Here is a 22,980-nt window from a genome sequence, read left to right on the forward strand (position 1 = left end):
TATTGAGGGCACACACTTCCTTTGAAGGGAGCACAAGAGAAAAGCCAAGACTTGGAACTTCCACTTCATTGCATCTTGAGCTTCCCAAACTCCATGAACTTGATCCTAAAGCTTCTTCCACCATAGTGGATCACCAAAATCACGACCCGAACCTCTTCCAATACCTACACCCACAAAAATAGAGCAAATAAAGAAGAAAAGGCTAGAAAACCAACGAAAAGCACAAAAGCTACAAAATAAGAGAAGAAAGGTAAAACTAAGCAACAAAGCATAAAACTAAGCACTTAATAAGCATGAAAGCTATGAAAAGAGAATAGAAAGGACCTAAATGCTCGTCAAATGTGTGCCATTTATGACACACATCAGTATTATTCCTGTATTTTAATAATCTGAATTATTTTGGTATTTCATTTTAGACCTGTATTCCTGTTTAATATCTTGTAAATTTATATTATCCTGTAAGAAAATCTTCACATTTCCTATGTAAAAAAAATCCAAGATCCTGTACATGAAATATAACTTTCTGTATAATAAAATTAACAAAAATATTTCCAGATAGGACAAAAGCCATCAAAATATACTTCATATATATAATTTAAAACATCCAACCACAATTAAATTGAATCATTCATACCAAATTTGTTCTATACAAACAAATACGCGACGTGAGTAAAATATCAAAAACCTTTCTAGTTAATGTTGATTTTAAAAAAAATTGATGCCCCAAAATATACCAATACCATATTGATCTACAATTCACATAAATCATCGTCGTCGTTATTTGGTTGATGGTATCCGGTAACATATGAAATCCACCTTTCCCTAAGCTCGTCAATCATTTGTTGAGAATATGTATGAGGAACTTGCTTAAAATACTACAAAACAATGTAAAATACATACATATTAGTTAATAATATATTGATTCAAAATTGATCATCATCAGGAACAAAATGAGGATACTAAGAGGGCAATATAAAGCACTCCAAATCATCCGAGATTTTCCCAGTACAACAGATGAGAACATAAACTAGAGCTGAAAATACGATAAAGTTCAAAAGATAGCAGGGCTAAAGATGAGCAGCACATCATAACTATATAGCCTGCAATTCCGGAATTTCCATGGCATATGTCTGGAAAACTTCAGGACATCTACATAAAATCAATATCTTTATTGATTTAAAGTGCACATCTACTGCCACTAATACATTAAAGCTACGAAAATGAAGCCAAAAAATGGGTGTCCCACTCCCACTTATGAGAAAATCGCTTTGAAAAAACCAAAAAAAAAACAGAGGATTAGTGCATAATGATGCACCACAACCAGACCATTTTAGAAATGTAATGCAGCAGAGGTAGGCAAAAAGGGATTGAAAGTGAACAATGAAACAGAAATTAAATAGAACACAAAACCAGACCCTTTTAGAAAGTCTGAACATGCTAAAGGGTCAGTACTTGGAGCAAACTGCAGCCTGCTAAAATCTGAACATTCTAACAGGCAGCAATGTAATACATCATACATCTACTGCCACTGATATATTAAACCTGCTGCCGCTCCTCAGCATTCGAATTCTCACCATTGCCTCTCGATACTGTCAACCTCCTTTTACTCCCCACCCTACCTTTCACCAATACACGCAATGGAAAAACCCGAACCCCTCTCATCTCCCCCAAGATCAAAAATCCAAACGAAAGGCAAATCGACGAAATTGTGCATAGTTAGATGTGTGCATCAGCTACTCAAAATACATTAAAACTAAATGTCGTACCTTGTCGGGGATGATCATTTGCCTAGATTCAATTGTCTCAATCATGTAGCGACAAACATAATATCCACTATCACTAGAGCCAGTAGCTTGACGAGGACACTAATACAAGCCAAAAAAAAGGGGAGGGTTAAATCAAAGTCCTAGTTATACATAATGTATTAACATATATTAAGTACTAAGCATTGCAAAATTAAATTAAAGATACAAATACCTCTATGCTTATCCATTTAATGTAAGGTTTCTTCTTTATTTTTGTGATATCCTTTCGATGTTCCGCGCTAAAATTGATCATTGCCCTACGTAATTATCAAAATATTAGAGTAATAGTATTGAAATACTTTCATAAAAAGAAGTTAACATGTAACAAAATAAGTAATCAAGCACATACTTGTTGATTATTGTTTGAGCAAATTTGGGAGGTTCATCTTTTACTCCCGCGGGATCTAGCCAATGCACCAAACCAACCCATGGACAAATTACAGCCAACATCCAATGTCCACTATATTGATTAAAACAATAGAATTCAAATACAATAATGAATGTTTAAAAGGAATTAGAAATAAAACTGATAAAAAATAAAAAAATATATGTGATAGACTCATATGCACTTACTACTCATAATAAGGGGCGAAGAAGAGCTGATTTTTGTTTTTGGCATCATTACATGAAAATAGCCTAGCTAGATAGTCACATCGATCATCGTCTTTTTCCACAGTTGGAGCATACGGGGATAGATAGTTGCAATCACAAAATCCATACAACCCTGAGATACCTTCTGTATGAACAATCTCACTCATATACCTTGCATATCAAATATTTATTTAAATTTATTAGCTCATTAATCAAAAAGCGTTATAAATTTAACTTTGAAATGGTAAAGGATACAACACTTACATCATTAAAATTGACATGTGTGATGATTTTATCTCTCTTTGGAAGCACCAGTCAAGCATGTCTTCATAATCAAGGGTAACACATTGCTCATTAAAACACTCTAGCCAAAACTGTAAAAGATTTGGTTTTACCACTCTTTTTCATTGCAATAGCCACATCCTTAAATACTCGAACCAAATTAGAAGTCAACTTCAACTTATCAGCATGAGTTATTGTGTACTTCCGAGTGCATGATGATTGTGATGATGGCGAGTGTGGAGATGGTGCAGCGATTTCTTTAGGGACTTGCTTATCAGCCTTGTCATATAATCACAGGAAAAAAAATCAGCAAAAAAGAAAAAAGATAATCCTATTATATAATATGACAGATAATTATAATTTAAAACTGAATTTTACCTTCTTTATAGGAAAAACCAAGTGAGAAGGCCATATTAAATAATAATTTAAAGTTTGACAAATGAATCTTATCTCCCCTTCAGGACATGGCACAGGTGCATTTGGGTTGATTTCTTCTTTAACACAAACTCGATAATGACCACTTGGGATGGGCTTGAAATGATGCTTGACAACTTCTCCTTCCATCCCAACATATACTTCTCCAATAGCAACTATATCGACCCCTTTGTCACTTTTAATTGCCAAGGAACAAAGACTATCAACTCCCTAAATATGGATTATGGTATTAATAAATCTTTTGTGGATTGATAAGATGTAGTAGTCTATAATTTAACACCATCATAAGAATCTAGGATATATGTACTTACATCAAACATAAGTATTATGGAATGATGTTACCTTTGGAAATGGTTGGCCAGTAATGTCTTGTTCATTGTTGAGTACATGTGTTTCCAAATTCTCATTTTCTAGCATATATTCCTCCTCAGGCCACGCAACATGGTATGGCTCGGTTTGAACCTCAAACGCTTGAACATTCTGCTCTTGGAAGTTGAAACCTCGAACCCCTTGGCCAACTTTAGAGCCAAACACATCTAAATGATCATCTAACTCTTCACCACCAGAACCACCCTTTTGGACACTTGCTAACTGATGAGTAACTTTGTTTTGCTCTGAGACAAGTTGGAAGCTAAGACCTTGAAGCAAACTGTCACGACCCAAGACAAGGTCATCTAAACCTTGGCCACCAGATCCACCAGCTTGGATACCCGCTAACTGGTGGGCAACTTGGTTTCCATTTGAATCACCAAGTTCTTTCAATTGTATAACTTAAGTGAAGCTGATAGCTTTGTGTACTTACACCCTTCATATAAAGGCTTCTCAGAATCACTCAACAATTCTTCCATCGCATTGGGATCATCATCTACTCTCTGTACGAATTGACTCATCATGTCCTCTAATTCGTTACCCTCATCGGTATTATGGCCTTGAGCATCCTTGCTTGTCATTTCTTCCCTTTTTTTACCATGACTATGCCAACAAGTATATGTTCTATCAAATTGTCTTTTACTCAAATGATTAAGTATCACATCAGCTTTGTGATACATAAGATTATGACAGATGTAACAAGGACATGGCAATTTATCACGCCCTTTACTATTATTTTCCAAAGCGAATTTAATAAATTCCATAACTCCGGCTTCATATTCTGGATCCCCTAATTTTTTTGTGGTTATTTAAGTTCGGTCCATTTCTACAAACTAGGATGTTAAAAATAAAAATAAACACACTCAAATCACAAAGATACCTACACTTGCTATATACTTATGGATATAATTTTAACATACACTACTATAGTTAATGCCTACAATGCAACAATGTAAATAAAAACAAGCTAATAAACTTAGCTTTACATGTAAATAACAATTTATTAAAGCTCTTTAATTACTAAAGTATAAGAATCTATTTTATTAGTGCAAATGAATGATACAATATTATAATGTGTTTTCATATAATGTAATTATTGGACCACCTCATGACCTGTTTGTTCATTAGTTTCTTTAATTAGAAATAAGCTTTGTTTGTTTATGCTTTTTTTTTTTTTAATACCAAGGAACTTAATTAATTAATGAGAATAATAGTCAATACAACCCAGCACATGAAAATCCCAGATTAACCCTGCTCATCCGTAAACTGAAGAAACTAAACAAAGCAAATTAAGGCAGAAAATTAGAATTGTTAACAAAGCAATAGCAGAATCCTTAGCAATAAACTGGTGGTACATCACATCAGCATCTTCCAAAGAGCTCCTGTTATGCGAACTTATTAAGTCAATTATGCCCAACATTATTCAATAGTGAAATAAGGCCCCACCTTTACCATTATTTAATATACATGCAACATCCCCATAAAAAGCCATTTGAGATATTATAATTATTATTACTACTAGTATTATAAATAATTCAGTACCACTACTAGTATTCCGTGGTGTTTAGTTCTCTAGGCAGCTGGCCTTATTGCTTAACAAATCTCAGAAGACTTTCTACTAGTTGTAATCTTAGTAGTTGTAGTTCTATTTTACTGATTTTATATGTTGGAAGTACCTGTAGTCGGCTTAGGAGAACTCAAACAGCTCCTTTTTTTGCTAGCTTAGTTAGCATCTTTTTTTGCTTTTATCTTACTAATGCTGCTATCTTTGTAATGTGGTCCCTTGGTTAAAAGGGCTTTAATATAATTCCTATTTTGTGTTAAAAAAAAAACAGTACCACAATTATGACTCCCATCTTCTCTCTTCACAATCAGAGACACAATTTCTACAAAACCACTGCACACCCTTTACCATTTTCTTACTAGTAGATTATTTAGCCCCCCTTCTTTGTTTTGCTTTCTACATACCATTTTCTGTTCCATTGGGCATCAAACTCTATATCTAATTTTTTCTGACCTTAAAAACCAAAACATTTTACCAACAACATATATTACCTCACTAAACCAAAACTCTATATCTAATTTTGTCTGACCTCATTCACAAAATGAGCTCAGCCATATCCTCATCAATTTTACCAACATCATATATTACCTCTCTAAACCAAAACCAAAAATTGTATGTTTATCTCACTGTTTTAAGTCCTATCTTTTTGTTCCTTTCTTTAAAAAAAAAAATCTGATTAGGGTTCTAAATTGAAATTAGGTAAGATTAATTTGGCTAAAATAATTTTGATTACAATTGAAATAACAGTAAATTCGACAACTATAAGGGTGATTTGATTGAACTTGATGCAATAATTTGGCTTAAAAATTTACATGCAAACAATCGATGAATTAATCCCAAAAACAAGAACTTTGAAGTTTTTTTCAATCACCTAAAATTCGAATTTTACAAATTTACTTCTGTTTCCTTCATAATTTGTATGAATCATGCAATCAGATGGACAATTATCATAATCCAATTACTCTACCACAACAAAAATTCGAACAAAAAAAAAAAAAAATCGAGCCTACCTCAATTAACAGCAGGTGGCTCAGAAGACAAGTGTGTTACGCCGGTACTGCAGATAGACGTGGAGCGGCGGTGGAGACGTGGAGCGGCGGTGGAGACGCGGTGGTGTGGCGGTGGAGTAAGCGGTTGATGATGATTTTTCTATGGATGTTTGATGGAGGTTTAACTTTTTTATTATTACTGCTGATGAATTGAATGAGATAAAGATAGGTTTCACTTTTTGATGAAAGTGAAATTGATGCGCGGGCTTTAATTTTACTTTTACTCTTTTAGCCGCTTTCGTTTGGGTAAATTATTACTCCGTATGTACGTATAAAATTTCCTCCTAATTTAAAAATATTAATTAATTAATATAATATAAAACGGTTGTCAAGATGACCGTTCTATATTATCTATAATAAATAATTATTTTTTTTAATTATTTGAGTAAATTGAAATACAGAACGGCTAACTAGCTAACCGTTTTATATTTATTAACATACAGAACGCCTCTTATATTAAAACGATCTATATTCTTCTGGAGAACGCCTACCTTTGATAACCGTTCTATATTTTGCGATCTCTAATCTAGTTTTTGGTGTAGTGGGTAACTGTAGACACCCATTTGTGTCTCCCCAAAACCAAACCCAGTGATGAATGCCTTTCACGTCAAACCATAATCGAATGAGGTGAAAGTGGTTGAAAGTTAAGTGTTGCGGTTTAGTTTTATTAAAATTCTCTTCTCTTTGTTTTTGAAAATAACTCTATTTATTTAAAAATATCCAAACCGGTTTAGATTGGTCCATAATAAAGGTCCAATAATAGTGTAGTTGGATGGGGCTCGAAGAGACCTTTCCAACGATATATTATAACCCTAATTCCGATGAATATTGAGGAAGTTATGGCAAAAATACTACACTGGGCCCGGTTAATTATTTACATACGGCCCAATGATCTAGAGGAGGGTCCAATATTAATTATTATTTCTAAAATCATTAGGATTAATTATAATTTTCTAGAAGTTTCTAGAAGGTTCTTTTTAATTCTAATATTATTAGATTTAATAATTATTTATTTTAAAATAGACTTTTATTTGGAATAAAACATTATTATTATTATTATCTTAAAAATACCTATTTTATCTTTTGTACGGATTCCGTAGATCAAGTTGATTAAAAATCGGATTCCGCGTGGAGAAAACGCGCTAATAGAGGTTGTCGCCAAACGATAAGTCTGTCGCCTCGCGACAGAGTCGATTCCTGGCGACAACGTGTAGTTTTATTCCTTATCAAATTCTGTATTTTTCCGGACTATTTTCCTTATAAATAGGGTCCCGAATCCCTTTTTCAATCATCAACTTTCATCAATTCTTACTATCAATTCTCTCTATTCTTTCTCTAAGCAATATTACTTAATTCTTAATTCTCTCTCTCTCTTTCTAAACCAACCTTTTACTAAACACAACATTCCGCATTCACAAGACTTAGAATCTCTTAGCCAAGTTCGAAGTTGCCTTTGCCCTAGACGTGAAAGGTTGATATTTTCTGAGGGTTTGGTCCAAAACTAGTCAAAACTTTATTTAAATTGATTTCAATTTGATTCTTTAATTATTCTTTAATTTATTGATTTTCATTGAAGTTTACTAACTTGTGTATTTTGTTATTAGAAAGAGGTACGAGGCTTCAAAGTAAGTAGATTAGCTTACTCCCTATTTTATTAACAATGTAGAAAGCATGCTTATTATTGTTTTACGATTCCTAGTATCATGTTAGGATGTTATTTTATGCTTTCTAGAATCATGTTTAGGGTGCCTTCAATCGTTTCTAATATTGTAATATCATGTTAGCATGTTAGTATCATGTTAGGTTTAAAGCTTTGATCTTTATTGCTTAGTGACATGCTAGGATTGGTTATTAATCTTGTTAGTATCATGCCTACGATCTTGCTATTATATTTAAGCTTTATTATGCCTTATCATGCTATCATCATTATTGTTATTATTTATTGTTTATTATTATGTTGCTTGATTTATTTATTTGTTATTGCTTGATCACACCTTTTATGATTGTGAAAGGGAATTTGTACTTGAAATCACGCGTAATAAGATAATTATTAATTTTGTTTAGGCTAATGTGATTTTAACTCAAGTGATCGCCAATAATAGTCTTATTTGGCATTAATATTCAACCAACATAGATAAACAGGGTAGGATTAATATAATGTTTGTATGTTATGCGAAAAGCGCATATGAATACGAGCAGAACAAAGTAGAGGCCTATTTTATAGGGCGGGTCCTTTCTTTTGTAGATTGGATTCGTACCCTCATCCCCGAACCCTGTTTGGTTCAAGACCTTATGGAGTTGACGGTCCTTTGGATTGTCTTTTGGGTTTACAAGTTCCTAAAACTTGTTGGCGACTCTTTTGCTCTCTTTTCTTTCCCTTTGGAACGCCACCATACTTAAGTGTATGATCACAGTGGGGTTTAAGTTTGGGATCGTAGTGCTTGAAATATTCCCTACAGTTTTTGGCGACTCCACTGGGGAGGATTTCTATTTATATTCCTGAAATTTATTTTGGTAATTAATTAGAATGAGCGGTTGAGACTCGAAAAATTCTAAGTATTTCATGTGCGTTATTTGATTAACATTATTGTCATATGCATTAAACGGTTCTCATGGGAGAGCCCCATGAGTCAATAATTAGGAATTTTACACGTAGGAAATTTGAGAAATATCTTTCATGACTAGAATCGAAAAAACGATGCGAAATCTGGGAAATCCTAAGAACACAGAAACTTGCCAAGGCATTTAGGAACTAGCGTCTAGAAAACAGGGCTTGTCGCCCGTAAAAAGTTTATGTCGCCTGGCGACAGTTCTGTCGCTTGGTGACTGTCACTTGGCGACAGAGGCTTTTTTGCGGCGACAGTCCCTGTATTCTGGCGCCAAGTTCTTCCAGTACCGAGCCAGGGGTCTGCCTTCTTGCTTTGACCATTTCTAGCATTGTTAGCTTGATTTTACTTATTGATTGTGTCCTTTTTCTCACTTTTCTGAACCCATATGTGTTCTACATATGGATATAACCCTCTGGGGGTTCTTGCTTCACCTGCCCAATTGAATAATCCACTATCATGTGCAAATAACGGGTACGTGCAAAGTTTGTGAATCCACAAACCATGGAGTCGAGTTCGATTTCATCACGAACTCACGGGTCCCATCCATTCGCACCAACCCTCACGGTAGGCTTGTGTGCAATGCATACGGATTCATAACCATGGACCTTTTTGACTTAACCCATATCCTTGAACTTTAGAGAACTAGAGCTATGGTTAGTTTGCAAACTCATTACATCATATTGTGACTATGTAAACTACTTGTGCATCCTTACTTGTGCATATTATATATGTGTTAACCGTTTGTTTGACTTCTGATTAAGACTAAATAAATTGACTAATGACTAAAAGGACTTTGTCTAATTAATTAAAGGCTAATAAATTAATCAATTGGACTTAGTACGACTTTAGGTATGTCCACTTAGAGTAAAATTACTGGAAACAGTCCAGATTGATGTTCCAGCAATGGCACAGAAATTTGAACTGTGGCGCTGCAGTTTAGTGTCTGTCGCCTGGCGACAATTTTGTCGTCTGGCGACAGGCTTTAAACAGTGGCGACAGTCCTGTTGTTTTAGCGACAGTCCAGTTTTCTTGCTCGAGTCATCACGACGAGTCTAATTAACAGTCTACTAATCAGTTTATCAATTTATTAATGGTTCAAACCACGTTTAAGTCTTTAATTGAGTCTAGGCACTTAAAGTCCAATGGTCATGACACAAGTCTTAACATGTCACCTACACTCATTAGTCTTAGCACACACTTTATATATGTCATCATGACCATGTCTTAGGTTCATGCATGAGTCGATTTTTCCGTAATTTGAGTTAGGGTCCATTGATCTATTCCTAATTCTTCCATATTTCTTCATTTACATCTTCTTCCTACTTTCCACATAATTTCCTCCATATTTATCCAACTACATCATCTTCCCACTCTCCACATACTTTCTCCACACATATCATTCCCTTCATTCTTTCATGATCTCTTCCCATCTATGCATGTTAAATCGAGTTTAAGTCATGTGATTGACAATAATAAAAAAAAGAGTAATGATGAGACAAAATATAAGGCAAGCTTCTCCCCAAGATTTCATGCTTTCTTCTTCTTTTTTTCAAACCCTTCCCCAATAAATCTAGCATAGGCACCCTTTGTCTACCTTAGATTTATAACATAGGTTTTTTATTTTGTTCCCCTTTAATAAAATGAGCGTTTCTTCCCTCACATATGGTCATTGCATTTAAAAAAAAAAAAAATCAAGGTCGAATTAAGCACAAGGTATACAAATGATTTGAGGCACCCTTGTAGCCATATCATATCCTTCACCCTTTAAATATATAATCCTTTTCTTGATAGACCACTTTGAGTCTTGTCTAACGATAGACCTTTCATTCTTCAACCCACATCTACTAACCTTGGGCTGGGAGATGGTGTGCAACTTATGCAAGTTCTAAATACAAAAGCTTGAGTAATCTAAAAATAAATAAAAAATAAATAAATAAAAATATGATGATAAATAAAAGTGTACAAAAGGACAAGTGTTCCAATGTCTTTGATATAAAAATATCTTTGATAAGAACATGTCTCAGCTTGCGTCTCTTATCGAGTGCTTGGTACCGTGCCTGAGAAACACGAATACCAAGTGAGTGATAGACCGCATGATCGTGATTGCCCACACTTATAAAAATAAAAAAGCAAAAAAAGAGAAGAGCAAAAAAAAAAAAAAAAAAAAAAGAAATTGAACTCAAAAATGAGAAAACTCAAGCATAAAAAATAAAAAAGATTCAAAAGCAAGGTTGCACACCTTGGGGGCTTATTTATGGTCTTGAGCCTTTATCCCCTTCTTTTCTAACCTTTAGCCTAACCACGTTACAACCCTTAATAAACCTTTTCGAGGTATGCACACACTTGTGCGAGGTTCGGCTAGAGCTACGTTCGGCCTAATTCCTAACGGATACTTAGGCAACCTCACATTGAGGTGCGGCCGTAATAAAAATGCATTCATTTTCACATTCACACACCCACACCATGATCATGTCAAGGGATCTCCAATTCTCATCCCAATTCACTTAGAGCTAGACTTGGGGGCTTGATCCTTACATCATTAGCCTACCTAGCCTAAGAGTCATCATTATTTGACTCTTATCAAATAATACTTTTCCATACACTTAGCCTTTGCAGCCTAACCTTAGTGTCACTTTCACACACATCACAGATACATGACCAAATAGACTTCCAATTAGGAACCCTTTGTCATGAAGTCTTAAGATAACGTTGAAGCATGCTTTGTCATATCACGCATCACTCATCACTCATAATCATCATTGCATCAAGAAGTATGAAGAACTTAGCCTCCATGCCTAATTTACCTAAATACTTTCATAATCGAGTCAACTAAGATAGTTTAGGAGGAATTAATCCTTGCACCTTGAGGGATAGTATCAAATGCATATACTGGATTAAGGTCATTCAACATGCACCATCAAACACTTCGATTCTTTTTCGCGTTTTTCTTTTTTAGGAGAAAGTCGGTACCCTCCACAAAAATGACGGAAAATTTTTGCTTTTTTGCATTTTCGAGTCGCACATCACACACGAGTCATGTACATTGAGTCATGTTGTGTCATATCACATCGAGTAGAGTCTAACACATGTGTCAAACGATTTGAGTTAAGTCATGTCAAATCAATGAGTCAAGGAACACTAAGCCTTAGGTCAACCCTAAGATAATAAAAGATGAGCAAAGTCCTATAGTTTGAAATATAGATGCAGGTACATTCCAGCGAGCAAGAATATTCCCGGAATTTTTTCGAAAAACCGCGAATATAGAAGTATGAAACTTTTCCAAGATGAGAGAAGTTTGAGCAAAATTATATGGAGATGAAGAGCCTTAATTTGCAAAAGATTTGAGCAGATTTGGTTGTAAGGAAACGACCAAATTGAAAGTTCGGAGCAATATCGCGGCGACAGGCACTTTTGGCTTGCGCTGGTGCAACGACTAGTCACGTGGCTTCATGATGTGGACATATAGACCTGGCTGAGCAATTTTGGGTTCCTTGGTACGCCAGTTAGCCCCTATAAGAAATTTGATAGGATTAAGTAGTCGGCTCGATTACAACAACAATAAGCGATCGACCTGACAAAAGATCGTCTCACTTAGCTTAAAGCACCTAAGTAATGGCACATCGCAAGCACCAAAGTAATGGTTCTCAACGATTTCCTAGGATGGAAGAAGATTTGAAGATTCTAGATGACGAAGCCTTCAACAGGGGGCTTTAAGATTAAAAAGAATATATTACTTGGATTTAAGAAAGACGGTTTGAGATGAAGCGACCTTCAATAGCTTTCACTATGATTGGGGAGGTTATTATTTGAGAAGAACGATTCAGGATGAAGCGGTCTTTGATAGCTTTTACTAAGATTGTGAAGGTTATCACTTGATTTGAGAAGATAGCACGAGATGGGCGATCTTCGACAATGTCCGCTAAGATTGTGGAAATTGTCACTTATATTTGAGAAGAGCGGTTCGTGATGAGGCGGTCTTCGACGACCGTCGCTAAGATTGTGGAAGTTGTCATCAAGATTTGAGAAGATAGCACGAGATAGGCAATCGTCGACGACCTTCGCTAAGATTGTGGAAGTTGTCATCAAGATTTAAGAAGATAGCACGAGATGGGCGGTCTTCGATGACATTCGCTAAGATTGGGAAAGTTGTCACCATGATTTAAGGAAAAGCTCGAGATGTAGCAGCAATGATAGACAGCGTTCCCTAGGATGTGGAGAGTTGTCACAAACCCTAGAGATGACGACATACAGTTATTTTTGACGATGTTCCCGAAATACTGTGGAGGATTGTCACCAAGAATATTGAAGACGACGACATACGATTATTTTCAATGATGGCGTTCACGAAATACTGTGGAGGTTGTCACAAACAGCAGATGAAGCGGCAAAATGGTTACGTTCAGAGGCGTGTGCTCGACGGTGCAAGATACGCGTTTCTTAACTATTTTATCTGTTTAGCTAATGATTAGTTTGCAGGTATCGGCGTTATAAGAATGATTTGGAATCGCAGAACGTTTTGAATCATTCTCCGTCCCTATCGATACTTTGACTTATGTTTTCGAAACATAACTTTCTCCAAACTCAGTCAAAGTGGGGGCTTCTATAAACAACCATTTGTGTCTCCCCAAAACCAAACCCAGTGATGAATGCCTTTCATGTCGAACCATAATCGAATGAGGTGAAAGTGGTTGAAAGTCAAGTGTTGCGGTTTAGTTTTATTAAGATTATCTTCTCTTTGTTTTTGAAAATAACTCTATTTATTTTTAAATAGCCAAACCGGTTTAGTTTGGTCCATAATTAAGGTCCAATAATAGTGTAGTTGGATGGGGCTCGAAGAGACCTTTCCAACGATATATTATAAGCCTAATTCCGATGAATATTGAGGAAGTTATGCCCAAAATACTAAACTGGGCCCGGTTAATTATTTACATACGGCCCAATGATCTAGAGGAGGGCCCAATATTAATTATTATTCCTTAAATCATTAGGATTAATTATAATTTTCTATAAGTTTCTAAAAGGTTCTTTTTAATTCTAATATTATAAGATTTAATAATTATTTATTTTAAAATAGACTTTTATTTGGAATAAAACATTATTATTATTATTATCTTAAAAATACGTATTTTATCTTCTGTATGGATTCCGTAGATCAAGTTGATTAAAGATCGGATTTCGCGTGGAGAAAACGGGCTAATATAGGTTGTCGCCAAACGACAAGTCTGTCACCTCGCGATAGACCTTATCGCCTCGCGACAGAGTCGAATCCTGGCTACAGGTTATCAAATTCTGTATTTTTTCGGACTATTTTCCTTATAAATAGGGTCCCGAATCCCTTTTTCAATCATCAACTTTCATCAATTCTTACTATCAATTCTCTCTATTCTCTCTCTAAGCAATATTACTCAATTCTTAATTCTTAATTCTCTCTCTCTCTTTCTAAACAAACTTTTTACTAAACACAATATTCTGCATTCACAAGACTTAGAATCTCTTAGCAAAGTTCGAAGTTGCCTTCGCCCTAGACGTGAAAGGTTGATATTTTCTGAGGGTTTGGTCCAAAACTAGTCAAAACTTTATTTAAATTGATTTCAATTTGATTCTTTAATTATTCTTTGTTGATTTTCATTGAAGTTTACTAACTTGTGTATTTTGTTATTAGAAAGAGGTACGAGGCTTCAAAGTAAGTAGATTAGCTTACTCCCTATTTTATTAACAATGTAGAAAGCATGCTTATTATTGTTTTACGATTCCTAGTATCATGTTAGGATGTTATTTTATGCTTTCTAGAATCATGTTTAGGGTGTCTTCAATCGTTTCTAATATTGTAATATCATGTTAGCATGTTAGTATCATGTTAGGTTTAAAGCTTTGATCTTTATTGCTTAGTGACATGCTAGGATTGGTTATTAATCTTGTTAGTATCATGCCTAGGATCTTGCTATTATATTTAAGCTTTATTATGCCTTATCATGCTATCATCATTATTGTTATTATTTATTGTTTATTGTTATGTTGCTTGATTTATTTATTTGTTATTGCTTAATCACACCTTTTATGATTGTTAAAGGGAATTTGTACTTGTAATCACGCTTAATAAGATTATTATTAATTTTGTTTAGGCTTATGTGATTTTAACTCAAGTGATCGCCAAAAATAGTCTTATTTGTGCATTAATATTCATCCAACATAGATAAACATGGTAGGATTAATATAATGTTTGTATGTTATTCGAAAAGCGCATATGAATACGAGTAGAACAAAGTAGAGACCTATTTTATAGGGCGGATCCTTTCTTATGTAGATTGGATTCGTACCCTCATCCCCGAACCCTGCTTGGTTCAAGACCTTATGGAGTTCACGGTCCTTTGGATTGTCTTTTGGGTTTACAAGTTCCTAAAACTTGTTGTCGTCTCTTTTGCTCTCTTTTCTTTCCCTTTGGAATGCCACCATACTTAAGTGTATGATCACAATGGAGTTCACGTTTGGGATCATAGTGCTTGAAATATTCCCTACAGTAACGGACCTAAAAAGTTGTGTTCGTCCTTTGTGGGTGGATACTGTTGGAGGCACGACATTTGCGGTGCTCAAGGCTTTCAAGTAAGAGCCCGTTTTGTGAGGGCGAAGCTCGCTTCAAGGGTATGATTCGTTCTTCCTTTTCTCGTGTTTATTTATGCTTTATGGTTTTATTAATTACGAGTGGTTCCTTGGGTCGGGGTCGTTTCCGCGGTGAGTCGGACTTACCAAACCCCAACAACGGTATCGGAGCCCCGCTCGTTTATTTTTATTATCATGTTTTTCAAGGTTGATTTTTGCTTATTTTTCTTGTTTAAGATACTAATTAGATTAGTAGCTCGGTTTTATTAATTTTAATCCTGTTTATAATGTCGAATTTTGCCCAGAACCCAAATTTTCGCCCAAAAATAGTGAATTTTGGGTAGAAAAGGCGCTCTGGAAAGGTTTTTACCCCGTTAGAGCTGTGATTTTAGCCAAATTCCGACCAGAAATGCCTTTTTGAGGGATTTTTCGTTTTCAGCATAACTTGTTGATTATGTGGTTGATTATTTGCATTATTTTCTGCAATTTTTAGTCCCCATAAAGCACACTAGCTTGGTAGTATTTGATGTTTAAAGGTTGATTTATTTTCACATAATTGCAAACTAATTGCTTTTTAGTGTGAAAATTTTTGTTTTGAGGCTTCCTAAGTGTTAAAGATTCAATCTTTATTTGTGATAAGTGATTGAAACTTTAGAAACCACTAAATTCCATGTTATTTTGTGTTAAACTTTGTTGTTTTTATCATTTTCAGTTGATTGGAAACATAAAGTTTCAATTTTTGTGATAGAAATTTGGTTATCTTCATGTTGGAAGATATAATTTTCAAGGATTCACAAAATTTATATTTTGGAATTTTCATTTGAACATTAAAGTTCATATTTTTCCAACTTCCCCTTACTTTGTCAAATTCTCAAGTTTAATTTAAATTGATTAAATTAAAAGTGAGAAATTGCCTCAACTTTGTTATTGCACCAAGCTAAACCAATTTAATTAAGAATGGTTCTTGGAATTATTTTGGTTATTTGCACTTTGAAATTTTATTGAGTTATACTTGTTTAAAATTTTTTCATTTTTGCTCATTAAGTTAGTTCTAAATTTAATTTAGAATGAATTAATTATGTCTCGCGAAATGGGATCAACATCCCGAGGCCATGACACGCAAAATGAGGCAAAAACCACCCTTGGCTAGCCGGGCTTCATAGCAGCCCCCTTGTGGCATCCAAGGTGGTTGCCCCGCCTTACGTGCGGCCATACAGCAGCAGCAGCACACGGCTACAGCAGCCACGCAGCAGCAACCATGGCTGTGCGTGCGCGTGCTTGCGGCAGTGGCAGCAGCTCATGGCTGCTTGCCGCGCGGGCCATGTGCGCTGAGCTTTTTGTGTGTGTATGTGCTTGGTGCGGTGAGGTGAATAGCCATAGTATGCTTGGTTTGCAAGAGCCGCAATTATTCGAGTTTCCTTGGCAAAACGCTTAAAGCGAAAGCCACTTTAAATGCGGTTGCCTTAATATTGCTCATTTTGCCGTTTTATTTACTTTAATTAATTTTGTTTATTTTAATTAAAATTTTGGGAGGCTAGGCCTCGGTTTTGAGCGGCTTTGGCAAAATTTTATTTTGACAAGATTGGATGCTATCGACTTAATTAATTGGATTAATTAAGGGAAATGCGGAATTTAGTGGGAGCTTCAATTATTAATGACGTCAATTACATAATCGGTTAAACAAGTTTGACTAGTTTTAATTAGGCGTGTTAATCGGATGAACCACCTAGATTAGTTACTAGTGCGCGCGTTGTTTAAATGCATTTTACTTGTTTGATATTGTAAATTGCATGGGCCATTCACAAATAGTGAATGGATGAATGGAATGTATATTCTCTCTCACAGGTTTTATGAAATGGCAACTAGTGGGACCCGATTAAGATAGAAAATACGGACTACGTGCCGTTATGTATTTTTGTAAATCTAAATACGGTCTAAGCACCGTTAAGTATTTTTGTACCTTAATATTTAAATTATTCCTAGTCGTAGACACTAGTATTTGCATAGTTTGGTTAAGTCTTGAAGACGGAGTATCTTGGAAGACAAATCCTTGAATTGCAAGTGAAGACCTTTTGAAGACTTGAAGAATTCAAGGGTTCATGCTAGTTGCCAATATGCATCTATAATTTCGCTTTATATTTTATGCGGCTATTTTAGGAGAAGCCGATTAACCCCGGAAGGCGGTTAGATTGGACCTTACTTCGATATTTGAGCATGTTTAGTTCATAATTAATTCAATTTCTATGCCTTTGCTATGCTTGAGTGATTGCTACTCCTAGACCATTTCCCTTAATGTTTCATCTTTAGTTTTAGTTTGTTTAGACCTTTAGTTTACCTTCCCTTATTTCAGACTAGCTTAGTCGTTGATAGCATTAGGTAGTGTTTATCTGTTCCTTGTGGTTCGACCCCTCTTCTTGCCATATACTCATATTAGGTTAGTTGAGTGTTATAAATTGTATTTGATTTAGGTGTAGTTGTTTAACGACATGATTAATACCTTAACAAATTGGCGCCGTTGCCGGGGAAGGTGGTGCGAAATGGTGGTAGTGCTCCTCGGATTGTTGTGCTGCTGCTTTGTGTGCGCTCGAGCATCAAGCTCGAGTGATGCCCACGAACAAGGCAGCCCAAATTTCTCAAATTTGTGTGTTTATCACAAAAGTTAATGAGAGCGCAATCACGAGAGCGCATCACCTTGAACTTGGAATATGGACTTGAAATACACAACTTGACCCCGAACAAACGCCTACACAAAACACCAAACAAACCGAGACAAATAAAATAGAAATAAATAAAATAAAGGGAAAGAAAAATCAGAGATATAAAACTAAAACTAATAAAATAAAGAAGTTAAACTAAAACACTCCAAAATTACCAAAATAAACTAGAAACTTTATTAATGAGAAAACAAGAGAATTAAAGGAAAATAAGGGAAAATACACACGAAAAAGACTCTAAAACTACTCCCTAAGAGTGACATAAATGTCACTCATCAAATACTATGTAGTTTTGATAAACTTGAAGTATTGAGTTGAAAACTAAAATTGTAAGTAGTTGACAACCAACATATCTTTTCACTTCATACACTAATGAGTACAACTCATATATTGATGTAGTAATTCAAATATGAATTAAAGTAACAGAAGTAACTTTGTTTTACGACGCATTGTATTAAAATGCCTAACAAAGTATAAAAGTCAAAACACTTAATACAATTATTCTTAAAGGTTATGAGATGATGTATGATAAGGAATACATGAAACAAGGAACAAATAAAGGGAACAAGAATCTATTTTTACCCATGAGTTTATGTTGTTGTAGTTAACTTAGAAACACATTATATTCACAAGTATCAGATACTACTTGAGTGTTCCACATACAAGCTTGAAAGAAGCACGTGTGCTACATCAGTTGTAAAGCCGTATGCTTTGTTTAAAGACCTTTTAAGCTAAGGCTTGAAAGAATAAAGGTTGTTGTATTCCATAATCAGCAAATTATCTGTTTACACTCAGAAAGACTAACATTGAAAGTAAGAGAACAGTAGTTATTCATTTTATTTGAATGGCATAGATGTTTAAGCCATGCGTTAAGGATGCTTGATTATAAACAAACATTGTTCTAAACATGAAAACTCACAAAGTTCAAATCATGAACATGATTTTTGTTTCGATCATCTTTAGCAATGTCACATTGACAAGAATGTACTCAAGGCTCTATGAAATAGGCTCTTGATAGTTGATCAATTCGGAATTGTTCTAATGCAGGAAAGTCTTACTTGTTGAAACCGACAAACTAAAGAGCTATTGTTCATGGTATAAACAATTGACTCTGAAAGCTAAAAATGATTCAATTACTTCAACGTTTCACAAAAATTAGATAAAATATGGATACATTCATCAAATGTAAACAAGCTAGAAAGACCGTGAATAGCACAAAAGTTCAATGAAGTATAGAATCTACTTGGCAAGATATCAAACCGTCTAGATTAGATTGAGCGATGTTTGCTTGAGCCAAATATGACCATCTCAAGGTTATGAAATTAAAATTTTCATAAATATTTCCACAAAGAACATAGTATGCCTTCACGAAGACCTCGATGCGATTTGAAAATTAATCGGACAGTGAATGGATCACATTCTTCCTATAAAGTTCTTAAAGATTTGCACAAATGAATAATGTTACACTAAATAAAATTTCGAAGCTAAGAAAGGACGCTATATTCAGTTATGGATAAAATTAACTTCTAAATGTCTTTTCAAGTATATGTCTAAGGTTCTTAGCCTTAGTGAGAGCTCACTGGCTTAGTGGGAACTAAGTGGCTCAGTGGGAGCTCACCGGCTCAATGAGAGTTAAGTCGCTCAGTGGGAGCTCAATGGCTCAATATTGGATAAGATAGCTCAAGTGGGAGCTAATTGTTTGTTTAACAACTAATTTTTACCCAATTAAAGACAATATACATGTCTCTTTGTAAGCGTTCAAGTGAGACTATGGGCATTACTTTCACAACCCAATTGAGGACATAGTATTTGTTGCTCTAAGTGGTGTCTTTTTGGAAAGTAACACATTTTCAAAATGACAAGTAGGAGGAAAATGAACTCGATGATCATTGAGATTAGCAACAAACTAGAAGTGAGAGTCTCAGAAGACTTTAAAAGGGCTTCCTGAGAATGATTGATCAAGAATACTCAAAAGGACGTTACAACTGCCTTGAAAAAGAATTCATTACTCACAAATCTTTAGAAATGTTGGACTAAGATCAACATTATCAAATGGCTTTGAAAGCGCCTTAAAACTCAGTGTTTAATGCAATTACCCCGTATAGGTATAGAATTCACAAAAGGCTTTGATTGAATCCTATAAATTTTTATCAAGTTAGAAATAAACCTAGGACTTACATGCATACTATTTACTATTACATAGTAAGGGAATAATGTCTTGTAAGATAGCTACGACAAATAAAAATTCCAAAAAATGGTTAGAAAATCATGTGGTTGATTATGTGGTTGATTATTTGCATTATTTTTTTGCATTTTTTAATCTCCTTAAAGCATACTTACTTGGTAGTATTTGATGCTTAAAGGTTGATTTATTTTCACATAATTGCAAACTAATTGCTTTAGTATGAAAATTTTTGTTTTGAGGCTTCCTAAGTGTTAAAGATTCAATCTTTATTTATGATAAGTGATTGAAACTTTAAAAATCACTAAATTCCAAGATACTTGTATTGAAATTTGTTGTTTTAAATCATTATGGTTGATTGAAAACATAAAGTTTCAAACTTTGTGATATAAATTTGGTTATCTTCATCTTGGAAGATATAATTTTCAAGGATTCACAAAATTTAGATGTTGGATTTTTCATTTGAACATTAAGGTTCATATTTTTCCAACTTCCCCTTACTTTGTCAAATTCTCAAGTTTAATTTCAATTGATTAAATTAAAAGTGAGAAATTGTCTCAATTTTGTTGTTGCACAAAGCTAAACAAATTTAATTATGAATGGTTCTTTGAATTATTTTGGTTAGTTGCACTTTGAAATTTTTATTTTAAGTTAGACTTGTTTAAATTTTTCATTTTTCTCATTAAATTAGTTCTAAAATTAACTTAGAATTAATTGTAAAATTCACGCAAAATGGGATCAAAATCCCAAGGCCATGGCACGCAAAATGAGACAAAAACCTCACTTGGCTAGCCGGGCTGCATAGCAGCCTGCATGTGGCTACCAAGGAGGCTGCCCCACTATAGACACCCATTTGTGTCTCCCTAAAACCAAACCCAGTGATGAATGCCTTTCACGTCGAACCATAATCAAATGAGGTGAAAGTGGTTGAAAGTCAAGTGTTGCGGTTTAGTTTAATTAAAATTCTCTTCTTTCTGTTTTTGAAAATAACTCTAATTATTTTAAAATAGCCAAACCAGTTTAGTTTGGTCCATCATTAAGGTCCAATAATAGTGTAGTTGGATGGGGCTCGAAGAGACCTTTCCAACGATATATTATAAGCCCAATTCCGATGAATATTGAGGAAGTTATGGCCAAAATACTAAACTGGGCCCGGTTAATTATTTACATACGGCCCTATGATCTAGAGGAGGGCCCAATATTAATTACTATTCCTAAAATAATTGGGATTAATTATAATTTTCTAGAAGTTTCTAGAAGGTTCTTTTTAATTCTAATATTACTAGATTTAATAATTATTTATTTTAAATAGTTTTTTATTTGGAATAAAACATTATTTTATTATTATTATTATCTTAAAAATACATATTTTATCTTCTGTACGGATTCCGTAGATCAAGTTGATATAAGATCGGATTCCGCGTGAAGAAAACGCGCTAATACAGGTTGTCGCCAAATGACAAGGCTGTCGCCACGCGATAGAGTCGATTCCTAGCGACAGCGTGTAGTTTTATTCCTTATCAAATTCTGTATTTTTCCGGACTATTTTCTTTATTAATAGGGTCCCGAATCTCTGTTTTCATTCATCAACTTTCATCAATTCTCACTATCAATTCTCTCTATTCTCTCTCTAAGCAATATAGCTTAATTCTTATTTTCTCTCTCTTTCTAAACTAACCTTTCAAATACAATTCCGCATTCACAAGACTTAGAGTCTCTTAGCCAAGTTCGAAGTTGCCTTCGCCCTAGACGTGTAAGGTTTGATAATTTCTGAGGGTTTGGTCCAAACTAGTTAAAACTTTTTTTAATTTGATTTCGATTTAATTCTTTAATTATTCTTTATTGATTTTCATTGAAGTTTACTAACATGTGTATTTTGTTATTAGAAAGAGGTACGAGGCTTCAAAGTAAGTAGATTAGCTTACTCCCTATTTTATTAACAATGTAGAAAGCATGCTTATTATTGTTTTATGATTCCTAGTATCATGTTAGAATGTTATTTTATGCTTTCTATAATCATGTTTAGGGTGCCTTCTATCGTTTCTAATATTGTAATATCATGTTAGCATGTTAGTGCCATGTTAGGTTAAAAGCTTTGATCTTTATTGTTTAGTGACATGCTAGGATTGGTTATTAATCTTGTTAGTATCATGCCTAGGATCTTGCTATTATATTTAAGCTTTATTATGCCTTATCATGTTATTGTCATCGTTATTATTTATTTATTGCTTATTGATTTATTATTATGTTGCTTGATATATTTTATATTGTTATTGCTTGATTACACCTTTTATGATTGTTAAAGGGAATTTGTACTTGAAATCACGCTTAATAAGATAATTATCAACTTGGTTTAGGCTAATGTGATTTTAATTCAAGTGATCGCCAATAATAGTTTGTTTGTGCCTTAATATTCAACCAACATAGATTAAACAGGTTAGGTTCAATATAATGTTTGTATCTTATTCGAAAAGTGCACATGAATACGAGCAGAACAAAGTAGAGGCCTATTTTATGGGGCGGCTCCTTTCTTTTGTAGATTGGATACGTACCCTCATCGCCAAGCCCTATTTGGTCCAAGACCTTATGATGTTGATGGTCCTTTTGGATTGTCTTTTGGGTTTACAAGTTCCTAAACTTGTTGGCGACTCTTTTGCTCTCTTTTCCTTCCCTTTGGAACGCCACCACACTTTAGTGTATGATTACAGTGGGGTTCAAGTTTGGGATCTTAATGCTTGAAATATTCCCTACACCCGCCTTGCGTGCGGCCATGTGCGCGGCAG

At 34.5% G+C, this 22,980-nt stretch overlaps 1 protein-coding gene across 1 annotated transcript; it reads right to left on the reverse strand.

Moving 5' to 3' along the window:
• Positions 1-716: 716 nt before the first annotated feature.
• On the reverse strand, positions 717-2,337 carry LOC145606579 (uncharacterized). The gene is made up of 4 exons (XM_081662371.1): positions 2,155-2,337; positions 1,978-2,062; positions 1,767-1,865; positions 717-875 (listed from the first exon to the last, which is right to left on the reverse strand). Exons 1-4 carry the CDS (start codon positions 2,253-2,255, stop codon positions 750-752), a joined length of 411 nt encoding a protein of 136 aa, XP_081518497.1. The 5' UTR covers positions 2,256-2,337; the 3' UTR covers positions 717-749.
• Between the last annotated feature and the right edge of the window lie 20,643 nt (positions 2,338-22,980).

Source organism: Chenopodium album, chromosome 23, assembly GCF_948465745.1.
Source record: "Chenopodium album chromosome 23, dcCheAlbu1.1, whole genome shotgun sequence".
Classification (NCBI taxonomy): Eukaryota; Viridiplantae; Streptophyta; class Magnoliopsida; order Caryophyllales; family Amaranthaceae; genus Chenopodium; species Chenopodium album.